This window comes from Phoxinus phoxinus (genome assembly GCF_949152265.1).
Source record: "Phoxinus phoxinus genome assembly, chromosome: 17".
NCBI lineage: Eukaryota > Metazoa > Chordata > Actinopteri > Cypriniformes > Leuciscidae > Phoxinus > Phoxinus phoxinus.
In genome coordinates, this window is record NC_136892.1 from 18,813,043 (window position 1) to 18,827,387 (window position 14,345).

At 37.9% G+C, this 14,345-nt stretch overlaps 2 protein-coding genes across 7 annotated transcripts in view; one reads left to right on the forward strand and one right to left on the reverse strand.

Annotated features, from left to right (window-relative positions):
- htr3b (5-hydroxytryptamine (serotonin) receptor 3B) lies at positions 1-6,876 on the reverse strand. Of its 4 annotated transcripts, XM_079585431.1 has the most exons (10): positions 6,716-6,876; positions 5,615-5,673; positions 5,205-5,371; positions 4,932-4,976; positions 4,348-4,457; positions 4,044-4,213; positions 3,669-3,826; positions 1,504-1,714; positions 1,187-1,396; positions 1-567 (listed from the first exon to the last, which is right to left on the reverse strand). In XM_079585431.1, exons 2-10 carry the CDS (start codon positions 5,649-5,651, stop codon positions 302-304), a joined length of 1,374 nt encoding a protein of 457 aa, XP_079441557.1. In that variant the 5' UTR covers positions 5,652-5,673; positions 6,716-6,876; the 3' UTR covers positions 1-301. The 4 variants fall into 4 exon arrangements, with proteins under 4 accessions (XP_079441557.1, XP_079441559.1, XP_079441556.1 ...); XM_079585433.1 differs by lacking the exon at positions 1,187-1,396 and having other exon boundaries at positions 6,716-6,840; XM_079585430.1 differs by lacking the exon at positions 6,716-6,876 and having other exon boundaries at positions 5,615-5,833.
- The window catches only part of usp28 (ubiquitin specific peptidase 28), a 23,874-nt gene continuing 16,353 nt past the window's right edge, over positions 6,825-14,345 (forward strand). For 2 of the 3 annotated variants that reach the window (XM_079585427.1, XM_079585428.1), the window contains exons 1-6: positions 6,825-7,026; positions 8,214-8,288; positions 8,563-8,686; positions 8,790-8,877; positions 11,161-11,323; positions 12,379-12,465. In XM_079585427.1, coding sequence (XP_079441553.1) covers positions 6,979-7,026; positions 8,214-8,288; positions 8,563-8,686; positions 8,790-8,877; positions 11,161-11,323; positions 12,379-12,465 — 585 coding nt within the window. In that variant the 5' untranslated portion in view covers positions 6,825-6,978. The remainder of the gene's footprint in view (positions 7,027-8,213; positions 8,289-8,562; positions 8,687-8,789; positions 8,878-11,160; positions 11,324-12,378; positions 12,466-14,345) is intronic. The other variant, XM_079585429.1, reaches the window with a different exon arrangement.

The following is a 14,345-nucleotide window of genomic DNA, read 5'->3' on the forward strand; positions in this document are numbered from 1 at the left end:
ACAATCATTTGTTTTCCTTTATTCTACTCAATACAAACACATACAACACAAAGAATACTTGCTTGCAGCTAGTCTTTTTTATTTTTACATCTGAAAGAAAGTTCAAATGTTTTACAATAATCTCCTTGGGAAACTGGTCAAATATTTTGTTACAGTCTCAATCTGCAGAAGCACATCTGAATCAATGTGAATAGTAGGCATCAATTGCATTTAATTGTTTGATACATTTAAAACTGAAACTGCAGTTGTGGAATCTGTGTCACTCTGTTTTTGTCTTCGTCTGCTCTTCGACCTCTTTTTGTCAGGCAGAGCTCCAGGTTCCCCAGAGCAGCAGTAGAGTCATCACATAGATGAACATAAACACCAGGTAAAAGCAGAAGAGGAGCCTGTCCACTTTCAGGCACAGTTCCACCCAGTAAGACTGTGAAATGCCCTCGCTGTCCTCCTCCTGAAGGTACAGTCTGAGAGACACCACCTCCTGCAGGATCTTCTCCAGTGAGGAGTCACTGCTTGAGACGTCTGTCAGGGAGAACAGGTCTGGCTCTGGAGAGAGATCAGACTCGTAGCCTGAATCAAAGAGAATGCACACACACACACACACACACACAATAAACCAGATATAATAGGTAGTCATTTGAGGTCATTTTCACTAACTTGCTTCAACAGAAAAAAAGAGTGCAAATTTGCAATGTGTTACGAGATACATTGCCTACAGTGTTGCCATGGACAATGAACCACAGATCTATATAGAGAACATTATACAGATCAGTGGGATGGACCCTTTTCGCATTTCCATAGTTGTGTAAACTCAAACTTTATATTGGTGAATGGGAGATATAATTATAATTTTGATATCAAAATTTTTGCATTTCCATTTCGCTTCGTAGCAAAAGAAAACTGTGAAAGAGTTCCCACATCTTTCCAAAAGAGGATTGATTGTTTGTCAGATGAGAGAAAGATGTCAAATTTGATATATAATTTATAAACACACTTTTGGTTGATAGTCCATAATATATTTTTATTATTATTAACTGTTATATAAGAATATTTAGAATTACTTTAATGTTAACAATACTGTATTAGTACTGTTAACATTAACAAATAAATGCTGTACATTTTTTGTTTATAACTAATGTCAACGAATTCAACCAAAAACATGATAAATGGATAATATTCTCTCTCCTACCCCCTAATTGGTCCATATCATCCAGCGTCTTCATCGAAGTGAAAGCGCTCTCAATAAAGCTCTGGTCCATCGAGCCGTATTTGTCTAGCAAGCAAGCAGATATGGACATCTCCTTGACTTCTTTCTCATTGTAATGCAAAAGCTTCACTACGAAAATGGACAATGACAAACTGAGCACCAGCAGCGCCATGCAAACAGCAAAGAAGACCCCTATGGCAAAAAGAGCAGACATTATTGTCAGTGAGGTGAGCTTGCTGCCCGTCAGTGTTGTTAATAGGGGAACGTTGCGATTAGGAAAAGCTCTGGCTGTACTATACCAATGAGGGGTGTTTTAATGGCTGTGGCAGGGATTTCATCCATCAGATTGACTCGGATTACAGTGAAGCCCAGGAGAATGCTGGTCTTGAAAGTGATGCGAGTTCCACTGTTTGGAGGCAGATAGAAACTGGTGACATCCACCACCATGAAGAAGATGCTGGGGATGAGCAGACTTACCACGTACAGCAGGGGGCGCCTGCGGATCAGCACCTTCAGAGAGAGAGAGAGAGAGAAAGTGCTCTCGGAGCAGTCTGAAATGGCTCTGTCTGAAGAGGAATTACATAACAAGCTTAAGCCTTCTCCCCATTTCCTGGATTTGCTAAATCGCTCCAATTTCTCATTCTAGAACTGAAATTGTTTTCCCACACCTCAGCTCCCCCTGAGAACTGAACCTTACTGCCATTGAGCTATTTCCCCTCGCTGCCCCTCATCTGGATCAGGACCATCCATTTCACTTTCCTTATTTAAGGATGCTTAAGCTTTCACGGGTACAACAAAGAGCAATTTCATACTGACTTAAACATGTTCCCCACCCATTTGCCCAATCAGTAAAAAACACAAATATGGATCTCTAAACGGCTTCGTCAATGAGCCGCAGAGCAAAGGTAATCAAAGAACACGGCCGTTTCCATGGTGTGCCTATCTTAGTGGAACCGGGTGGATTGCCCACGAGTGTGAGCTATTGGCCTATTTCTCCCACCGAACACGACGTTCATTGATCAAATGCCAGAAAGACAGTCTCATTATCATCATCCTCGCTGTGTGTTGTCTGCCGCTAAGCCTCATCTGTTAGCATTAGTGTGAGTCCGCTAACAGCCCATGCAAAGGTTGGAGAAGGGTTGTGACGCGTCAGACTGCATGCTGTCAGTACTCGAGTGCGTCCGGCGGACTGTTACGTGCCAATGTCTCAGTCAGCCTCCAAAATGAACATTTGTCAAATTCAAGTCAAATTTGGCAGTGATAAGTAAATGGAAAAGTACATTTAAAATAAATTGAAATATGATATATTTTTAAATGATTTCAAATTAAATTACATTCGATTTTAAAGTCGCAACGTGAAGGAAGTACTGTAGAGACAGATCTTTTCTATATTGTGAGTGATGTGCATTTGAGTGAAACGATTGAAAAAAGAAACAAAAATGTAGTGGAGAGATTCGGTTCTGTCCACCGGTTGATTGAATGTGAACTTGCAGTCGACTAATAAAGTTTAAGTAGGCAAAATGATTGTCTAATAATAATAACTACAAAATCTAACTTTACCCACATACATTCAGTACACTCATGCAAAGCAACATACAAATCTTTTGTATCAATTGCTTATATCGTCGCAAAAAATAAACAATATTATCGTCCAGCAATATATATACATTTGGATGTACATATGTACACTTACGTAAAGCAATCCATTATTTATATAAATAATATCCCGGCTGTGTGATTGCATATATGTGACCCTGGACCACAAAACCAGTCACAAGGGTCAATTTTTTTTTAATTGAGATGTATACATCATCTGAAAGCTGAATAAATAAGCTTTCCATTGATGTATGGTTTGTTAGGATATGACAATAATTGGGGGGAATCGAAACATTGAGAAAATCGCCTTTAAAGTTGTCCATTTATGTTTGCGATTGTGCTGCATTTACTCACAAAAACATATATATTTTTACATTTACGGTAGGAAATTTACTAAATATCTTCATGGAACATGATCTTTACTTAATATCCTAATGACTTTTGGCATAAAAGAAAAATCTATCATTTTTACCCATATAATGTATTGTTGGCTATTGCCACAAATATACCCGTGCGACTTATGACTGGTTTTGTGGTCCAGGGTCACATATTGTCTCAAAAATTAAATAATATTATTGCACTGCTAAAAAAAATTATATTTATTAATTTCATTTCATTCATTGTCGCACTCACGTAAAGCGATATACATCATAGCAAATCCCAACTGCTTGATTATATCATCTCAGATTCAGAATGTAAACTTTATTATCGCCCAGATCTAATCTAAAGATATTAGGATATTATAAACATTCATGTTTTCTGGTTTACTGCAAAGCTGCTTTGAAACAATGTGTAATTGAAGTCTAAAGCTGCCATTGAATGTCATTTTTGACTGCTTGAATAAACTCAGTATTACGGTAATCCTCACATTAAACTGAACCTGCGCGTAGTCTCTGTCCTCTAGATTCAATGTCCAGTAGTGAGAAGGGACAGACAGCAGCTCCCATTCACCATCATTCATGAACTCTCTTGTGTCACTGGCGATTTCCTCCGCCGGCCTCCATAGAGCTAAATCCACTTCACTCACTGTCAGAGAAACACATCAGCGGTTCACTGTGTTATGGTAGAATTAAGTATTTATGTCGGCAGGTTTGTGAGAACCTCATTTAAAGTGTCAGCTTTTAAAAGATTCTAACCAGGGCTGATCAAAAACACTCAGTAATCACAGCGACTCTCATTATACGGAGACCAGCTTGTTTGCAAAGGAGTGAAAGCACGAGCTGTGCGTGAGAGAGTCATTTACCTGAGTGGAGCCAGCTGCGAAAGGTCAGAGTGCAGTTCTGCCTGTCAAAGGGAAAGGCATACATCTCCAGGTGACATGCTGAGACCACCTGGATGGGTTTGTAGTTTTTTACTGTTCCTGAGCAGTTGACATAAACATATGGGATGTCTGGGGATTTGCCAACATGGACGCTGGAGAGAGAGAGAGAGAGAGAGGAAGACATATGATGCAATGAGAGTATAACTCGACAAAAATTCATTTCCAGGAAACAAAAGGAGCTTGTGATGCGGGCAGGAGAGATACATCTATCATGTACCCTACATACAATTCACTTATGATGACATCAGGCACCCAGATGGCATCCGAGGACAGCGATATTTCAGTGATTCCATCAAACTCTTCAGGATCCCATACAAGAAACTCATCGTTCCATATCTGAAACATTAGAGTAATGCGGTTTACTGTTACCACCTAGCAGGTCCCATGAGAAAGATTCAGATCTCTGAAACGTTTAGATTTCATGCATTTAAAAAATCGGATTATTGTTTGTGTTTCTTTGCTGGACCTGTCTCAGAAAGGTCAAATTAAATGGATTTTATGAAACTTTGTTGTTAAACTTTAACATAATAACATTATGTTATATATTATATTATATTATATTATAATATATATATATATATATATATATATAGGTTTATTGATATTATTCAGAATAAAAGTAAATGTTCAGGTTAAAGTCAAATGTCAGATCGTTTGATTTAAAAAAAAAATTATAATAATTAAGCTAGCGTAAACAATGCACATCAGACTAATCCGAAAATTTGAATCTGAAAGTTTATGCTATACAACCATGCTGCTGATTTCATTACGAATCATTACCACTAATTAGACAAATTAATTGATACTAACTTGGCGATACCAAATGCTGGTGGTAACTTTCTGAGTCTGTCCGTCCTGTGAAAAGGCAGGCGCAAAATTACTTTATTATATTGACATGGGAGGCAAATATATTTTAACACCTGTATAGTATGTTTATTAAGTTAACGACTTCTAACAGTGAACACTCATATGCGTTGCATATAAAACAACTTTACGTGATAGATGTATATGCAATATTTATCATACAATGAGCAAGTAATTGTACACTGTATCTCTCTAAAGGTTCAAATGTAGGCTACTTACCACATCCAGGACAGATTTGATTATAAGGTCAATGTAAATGGTAGTTGGTTTGGTCCAGTTCTGGACAGGCCGGACTCCACAGTTGTATTTGCGAAGCAGTAACCTGGTGAGTTGGTTCAGAGCAGATCTCTTTGGTTTCTCTGGGACTAACTCAGCCTGTGGAATAGCTGTACAAAAATGTGAATAAGTGCAGATCCTGATTATGCTATAATTATCAGTATGGATTGGCGGCATGCAGAATTCAATCACATTCATTCTATAAAATTCACAGCAAGTACAACGTTCACTGAAAGGTCAAATGTTTCTAATTGTATTGTATCCTTTGAATAATAAATGTTAATGCAAGCAGCTATAACTGAATGATTGTATACTTAATACAGTAAAAAAAAAAGAAGCAGGACTGGACTTACCTGACAGTACCAAAGATAGCAAGAGGACAGGACTCATCCTGGCAATTCAATTCCAGGAACTTCAGAAGAAGAAAAAATGCAAACTTATTCAAATCACTTTCCACAGCCTTTGTCCCAGCTTTTAAAATGTTCCCCAATTACAAAGTGCCTTTTATTCCAGCAGAATGCCATGGAGCATCAGAATGGTCGTTGTACACATGACTGCAACAAATGCACAGCAGCAACTTGCTCACCACTCTAGCAAATTGATTTTCCATTATGATGGTAAGAAGATCTGGGTTTAGTGAATAGGATGTGTACACTGACTGCTCAGTTCATGGACCCTATATACTATAGAGAATAATGGGACATGCTACTACATTCATAAGCACAATTATGCAATCAACTATTATCAGTAAAATCGTCCAAAAACACATAATTTATTTCTTATTTATATGTTGAGCATGAGCAGGATTGAACAGTTATCAAATACACAATAAATAGAGTGATATGTAACAAACAGCATTGCATGGTGTAAATTTTAAGTTTTTCTTATATTTTCAACAGGTGTTCTAAAAGTCATCCCTAAAGTAGTGCCACATAGACTATTCTGTCAAACAGCAGCAAGCTAGATCTCTACCCTAATAACATTGTTCATGCTTTTTATTATTAGTTTGGTCCTAAATATTTTTCAAAGTGTAAAGGGACAACAGTAGGCTGTGTGTGGAAAATGTGTCACCATCTACAAATTATTTTGATATTTTCTAAGACATTTTTGAGTAGCATTGTAACAGCCTACGTAGGAAAAATATCAGATATGATGTCGGTTTGAGAAATATCCTTTTGGGGATATTAAAAAAACTAAGCTAGGCTATGTTATACTAGTTTAGATTTATTATTGTTTTGTTTACATACCCTAACTAAAGTAACAATATTTTCCGCAAAAAAAACAAACAAAAATATAGCGTAACGTTAGGCTACTAACGTTAGCCTACTGGGCAACAGTGTCAAACAAAATGATCTGAAATTAAATCCATATTGGCCTAAATGTAGTATTCTAGGCTAAATCGTTGCCTACATTTTGGGCATCCATTTATTTATTTGCGTTTAATCCACAATTACCTCTGTCTGGATGAGACTTTCATGATTAATTGGTTCGTGGGTTAAATTAGAAAACGTTGTTCAGAGAGGATTCGTTTCTGTACCAAGCGCGCGCACGACGATTCCCAGCACGCGCTTGAGTGAGTGTTTGTCCCGCGCGGCGCTTGTGTGTGTGTGTGTGTGTGTGTGGGGGTGGGCATATGGAGTAGGTCACTCTCTGGAGTCAGGGCGAAGCAATCTGGAGAAATATATATATTTATATATATATATAACAAGTCATTGCCATGAGAGTTGAACAGGATTTTGAACATGGGGAAACGTCTGAAAACTCGGTGAGTGTTGTATTTTAAAGAACATGTAACTTAGTCACATTAGAATAGCCTAATTGTGACAATGCTTGTGTTAATGAGATCTAGACACAGCAGTGACTGTCACTGTAATATTTACCCATTTAAACTGTTTTTAGTGGTTGACTGACTCTAACACACTGTCATTTAAATTGTAACATATAGCCTGATGTTTTTTAAAAATCCTAATCAAATACAATTGGAATAACAATGGTTCCTAATTTGGAACCAATACAGAAGGATCCTAATAGAAATTTTCTTATTGAAAATCATTAATCCAAGCAGTATACAAAATCCATTTTCTGTTTATCCACTTGTTGGATTCTTATGAGTTTATGATTGTTTCCCATTAGGATTGTTTCCAAATTATGATAGAAACTTCAATAGTAATCTTGTCTAGATTGGAAATCTGTTTTGAAGGGCTTAATTTGAAATGTTTCTTTCCCTTAAATCCTGAATTTAATCTTTAATGTTATCCAGACTGAATGAATAGGAATTATTGTATGTTTGCTTGTGTCATTCAAGCTCATGATAAACACAGGCGCTATCTGTGTCGAAGGCCCAAAATAGAGCTCTGAGTGCCGCTCACAGGCCTCCAGCTCACCATATATGTCTCCTGCTCCCTGCCTAGGGTGACTGGCTGCCTTCACAACCATGCTAACATTCCCACCTGCTGTCAGAGTTTCTTTATATAGTTCTGTAGCTCCTGCATCTATTATCTGGGCCAAAGACTTAAAAAAAACAAAAAACGTTTACATGGCACATGCTAAAGCCTATTTTCAGGCATACTGTACTTGGAAAAAATCGAATCTGATATGGATTTAATGTACATTTTCATGCAGGAGACTTTCATAAATGTTGATCAGGCCAGCTATAGACTCCTCCAACCCACGCTTTTTTGACACCTGAGTCAGAGATGCGGTTATGCCGGGTGTTAAATCCAAGTGCAAATTACATCTCATATCATATTCTTGTTTTTAACTTATCAGTTCACACCTGCTCTCTTTTTTTTTTCTTTTTTTTGCTGGAACGGATCCTGTTATTGAGTAGTTAATTGCTCAAGTGAGTCCTGTTATCACGAACAGAAGTATTCTCAACATGCCTGTGGCAAAGCATTTGAATTTTTTGATCCACCGAAATTAAAAAGCAGCATGTTTGCTTGTCTTTTTCAGAGCCAAATGCTACTTAACCAGCTCAGAGAGATTACTGGCCTTCAGGATCTGCAGGTTCTCCAGAGCGCCCTGAACGTATGTTTAGCACAGCAGCAGTTATCTGTGCGTTTATAACACAAGCAGCAGATGTAATGTTATCGACACGGATATTAATAGAAAATAAGTTTATAAATCATACAATGTGCCAGAGTTTCCCTTACTTTCATCTGTGAGGGTTGGGTAACCTAGATGTGGTACTAAAACAAAGCATGTATGTCTGATGACCTTAAAGCTAAATTTTTAGTGGCCGAACTCATGTTCTTTTGTATGTCTCTAGTGATGACTAATTGCGAGAAAACTCTTTATCTAGGCTAGTCAGGGTGACATCACCCATGCCATTGGGCTTCTGACCAGCCAGCCCAAAGAGGAGGAGCACATGCCCGAAGAACCCACTAAAGACAACAGTGAGAGGAACACCTCCAATGCACAGAATGGTGGGCTGAAAATGACTTTCATGTCATCACATTTTCCAAAGATTGATTAATATAGCAGTCATAATGCCGTGATGTTTATTTATGTAATTGTAATTGTTCTCAGGTTCTGCTAAAGACGACCTGCAGACCGCCATTGAGCTCAGTCTTCAGGAGTCACAGCAGACTGAAGCAGAGCGCAGAGAGCTGCACAGGTTCATTCCTGATAGGGTAGACTGGGGCAATTGTAACATTTTTACACTTTTCTTCATAAACTCATAGACTGCTACATATATCTTTTTGGCATAATAAAAATGTGCGCCAAAAGTACACTATCTTTAAAAGTATGGGGTCTGTGAGTTTTTTTAATTTATTTTTTTCAAGAGATATTAATACCTTTATTTAGCCAGGACACATTAAATTGATCAAAAGTTGACATTAACGACATTTATAATGTTACAAAAGATGTATATTTCAAACAAATGCTGTTCTTTTGAACTATTTATTCATCAAAGAATCCTAAAAAAAATTATATTTCTGAAGGGTTATGTGAGACTCCTGAAAAATTCAGCTTTGCCATCACAAGAATAAATTACATTTTAAAATATGTTAAAATTGAAAATAAGTCTAATGATATTTCACACTATTAATGTTGTTACTATGTTTTTGATCAAATAACTGCAGCCTTGGTGAACTTAAGAAAAACATTTTTCAAAAATCTTAGCGACCCCAAACTTTTTAAACGTAGTGTATGTCGCACTTGTGCCAGAAGTTATAATCAACTTATAATCAAAAGGACTAGATCATATTATAATATTGAATCAAATACTGGAAAATAGTTGATTTTAACAGTGGTTGGGGAAAATTGTAATAGTTGATTATATTAACACGCTGAATCTCAAATAATGCACTCCTTAAAGTTATATCATTGCTTTAATACATTTGAATAGTAATGAATGATTTTCACTTTATTATTTTTTTAGTGTGTATATAGTGATTTATATAGTGAAATTATTTCTGTTTCGGTTATACACTATTATTTCACTATTATATAGTACTTTTTAACTGTGACAAATTTAAAAATACATTACAAAAAATACATTAAGTACCGGTAAATGACAATTTTTAAATCTCTACAAATATGCATTGATCGGCTGACAAAGTCTCTAAAACATTCCTTCAGCTCGACATTTTGATGAAGTAATGTTTATTATGTGCTTTAAAGGATTTCATTTTTTTATCTCTTCAGTCTTAGTTCACTTTCAAAAAAAATGTTGTTGATAATTTACTCACCCAGATGTCATCCAAGATATCCATGTCTTTCTTTCTTCAGTCAAAAAGAAATTAAGGTTTTTGAGGAAAACATTCCAGGATTTTTCTACACAGAATGGACTTCAATGGCAACCATCTATCCCAATGTTCAAAAGAAGGTTCAAATGTCCGTCTCAATGCAGCTTCAAAGTCTCTACACGATCCCAGTCGAGAAATAAGGGTCTTATCTAGCGAAACCATCTGTCATTTTCTTTAAAAAAAAAAAAAATTATATACTTTTTAACCACAATTGTTCGTCTTGTGCTGGTCTGCGACACGCCACATATTACGTCATCACGTTGGAAAGGTCACGTTCACTTCATCTATCTAAGTTATTTGTCTGTGTACTCCTGTTCAAAAAAGTAGGGAAGGGCGAAAAACTCCATCTCATTTTCTTCTCCAACTTCAAAATCGTCCGACATCTTTGTTTTTATTTATTTATTTTTTTGTGACCTTTCCAACATGATGACATAATATGTGGCGTGTCGCAGACCAGCACAAGACGAACAATTTTGGTTAAAAAGTATATACATTTTTATTTTTTTTAGAACATGACCGATGGTTTCGCTAGATAAGACCCTTATTTCTCGACTGGGATCGTGTAGAGACTTTGAAGCTGCATTGAGACGGACATTTGAAACTTCTTTTGAACATTGGGATTGAAGTTTGCCATTGAAGTCCATTCTGTGTAGAAAAATCCTGGAATGTTTTCCTCAAAAACTATTCTTTTCGACTGAAGAAAGTCATCTTGGATGACATCGGGGTGAGTAAATTATCAGCAAAACATTTTTTGAAAGTGAACTAATCCTTTAAATTGATGAAAAATACATTTTAATTCCATACTACAATTAATGTTAGTGCTACCTCCAAAATCATTTACATGTATGTTAACTTTTAACCAACAACCTGAAGAATGTTTAAACTCAAAGGCATCAAAACAGAAGGACATTCTTGGACACCCCCAAAAATTATTATAAGACTTAAACATCCTTAGCTTAAACTCATTTTTCCCTGGCAGAGAAAGAGAGAATCGCTCAAACCTGAGTGTGAATGAACCAATTTAGAGCTTTACAATTTCCCCCTTCTCCCCTACGACAGTGATTTTTGTGAATTTAAGAATCATGGGCACAGCAGTAACTATCAGACACTGGTCTTGACTGTCTCACCCACTCCTATTTCTACTCTAGGGCTCTTGAGGTTAGTGCAGAAGAGAACGCGGCCCGCATGAAAAGGAAGAGGTGTGAGGCATCTGGAGAGAGCTGCAGCCCCGCTGACTGGATCCGACAGGAGGACTGTCCCGTGGGCATCCGTAATGTAGGAAATACCTGCTGGTTCAGTGCTGTCATTCAGGTGTGTGAAGTTTTTTAATCACCAATTTTGCTTTAATACGATAGAATAGGAAAAAAGTCCAGCAAAATTAGATTGTTGTGCCGGTTTGTATATTCTGTAGTGTACTGCATGTTAGTTTCCCTTTTAGGACGGGTTTCACATGGCATATATGTTGAGTTGTAAAAGGTAATTGTGAGTGCTATACTCCTTAATTTTAACGGACTATTTGAGAAATCCAATTCGAAAACAAAAGCACTGCTGTAAGTGTTCTCGTCTGACCTGTTACTATATGATCGGATCATATTGTGCAAATTACATTAGCGCTGTTGCTAATGACTGGAGAATAGAGAAGATCAGGTGGAATGTCTGTTTTTTATTTTTTTTGTTCCTGACTGCAGAAGTGTCTCAGAGCTGTAATTTTATTATATCCATTACCAGACTGAATTCAGCGAGGCTTCTCAGATGTCTGTGTTGAAATATAAGCCTTCACTGATATTGATAGATGTCTGAGCTAATTAAATAGAGCATTGTTTTGATGATAAAGAGAGGCATGAACTCATGGAGTGAGTTTATGGCCTATAGATAAGTCACAAACAATCTTTCGTTAATGCGTAACGTAATGCAGTTTAATGATGTCATTTGAAAACAGTCCCAACGTGGATATGAATATCTCTTTTACAAATACATTATCGTTTAAAGGTTTGGGGGCGGTAAGATTGCATTAAATCGATCAAAAGGGACAGTAAAGACTTTTACATTGTTACAAAGGTTTTCTATTTCAAATAAATGCTGTAACTTTCCAATCATCATTAAAGAATCCTGAAAAAAATGGATCATCGTTTCCACAAAAATATTAGGCTTGTCAACATTGATGATGATAAGAAATGTTACTTTTTATGGGGAACAAATGGACCCTGACCTCACAAGACAAGACTTTACTATACAGTACAATAAAATCAGCAACAACTGTGTAAATACAACTGACAAATGGTCAAATAATGGAACTGTTCATGGCCTAGTGCATGCTGGGAAGAGAGCTAATGGGACTTAAAAAAAAGAAATTCTCTTGTTTTTAGTCTCTGTTCCACCTGCCGGTGTTCCGTAGACTGGTGCTCAACTACTGCCTGTCTGAGCGTGTGCTGGAGAAATGCAAGAGCCATTCAGTGAGTAATCTGCCAGATGAGCATGACTAGTATTTAGTCTTTGTGAAGAATGTTGGGTAACACTTCATTTCAATGGTCCACTTTAGACATTCTATTAACTATAAGTAACTTTGCACCTACATGTCAACTAACAGTCATTTGAGTATTATTAGACTGCCTGCTTAATATTTGATAACACTTTATTTTGATGGTCCTCCAACAGACATTCTACTGACTATAAGAACTACATGTCAACTTATTCTACTAACCTGAACTAAAAATTAAGTTACCTGGTTGCCTAAAAATTTGAGTTCATTGAAATCAAAAATGTGAGTTAATAAAATGAAGGAGATTGGTTTAATAAATAGAAACTCAAAATATTGTTACCTGAACCACATTCATTATCTAAGTTGATTTGGCTAAAGATAAAAAGGTGTGTAATGAATCATGAACAGTGCACACTGTATGTGATCAATAAGTTATGACGACATATGTTATTACATGTTTTAACTCATCAAAATAAGTTAATTTTCAAATATTTTTCTATTATACAAGATTCAAAAAATGTTTTAAGTCAGTTTAATGTAATTTAAGTTACAATAACTTAAACATCCAAGTTGATTGTACTTAAAAATTTAAGGTAGCAACTTTTTTTTACAGTGTCTACTAAAACAATAGGTTACTGTCGTAACCCCGGTTCTCTGAAACATCGAGTGGAGAGATCCACCTATGGGGAAGGGCATCCGTACCTGACCTCTGCAGAAGCATCCAATTGCACCAAGTCTGGCTAGACAGACAGAAGCGCGCAGCCAATGCCAGGTAAGGCCCCGCCCCCTTACCTAGTGGCATATAACGCCTGCAAGCGCTGCTATTCTCCAGTAAGTATATTCGCTTCTCGTGCGGCAAGCGGGGCAAAGCTGGTGGATCTCTCCACTCGATGTTTCAGAGAACCGGGGTTACGACAGTAACCTATTGTTCTCTTTCATCATCTCGTGTTCGAGATCCACCTATGGGAGAGACATGGACAGCTCCCCGATTGCCCAATACACTCACAGTGAGGTTCTGAAAGCCAGAGAAGGACGGTCGCCCCAGGGGGGCGGTGCCAGACACGTCCCATAATCATGAACCTGCAATCCTGACGCACACACATAACTGCTGTGCACATGCAGGACATGAAACATGTATGTGGTAATAACCCCAGCAACACCAATGTGCATATATACACCCAGGAAGGATTGGAAATACGTGCTTGGTGAGAGGAATGTGCATGGCCAGCCGGCCCATTCACTCCTTATTCGTTACTTCCAACGGGGTTACAGGGAAGGGCTAAGAAGACCCCACCCCTAAAACCGAATGTGCTACCGAAATTCTGGTGACATCCAGCCGGTAGTAACGCACAAAGGTATGAGGAGAAGCCCAACTGGCAGCGGAGCAGATGTCCTGCAGTGACACTCCCCTAAACAAAGCCCAAGAGGCGGCTAAGCCCCTTGTGGAATGAGCTCTGATGCCCCCTGGGGGCTGCACTCCTTTTGATTCATAAGCCACAGCTATAGCATTCACAAGCCAATGTGAGAGGCGTTGCTTAGATATGGGACTCCCTTTGTGAGGGGGCGCCCATGAAATAAAGAGCTGGTCGCTCTTCCGGAACGCACTGGTCCTGGTCATATATGTCTGTAAAGCACGGACAGGACACAGAGCATTTAGCCTCTGATCCTCCGGGGAGGAAAACGGTGGAGGGTGAAAAGCGGAGAGCTCCAACACCTCCGAAGTGAACGCAGGGAAGCACTTCGGCATGAAGGCCGGATTAGGCTTAAGGGAAACCTTATCTCCACTAAGAGAGAATTTAGTGCACGAGGGATGAACCGAGAGTGCATGTAGCTCACTGACACGTTTAGCTGATG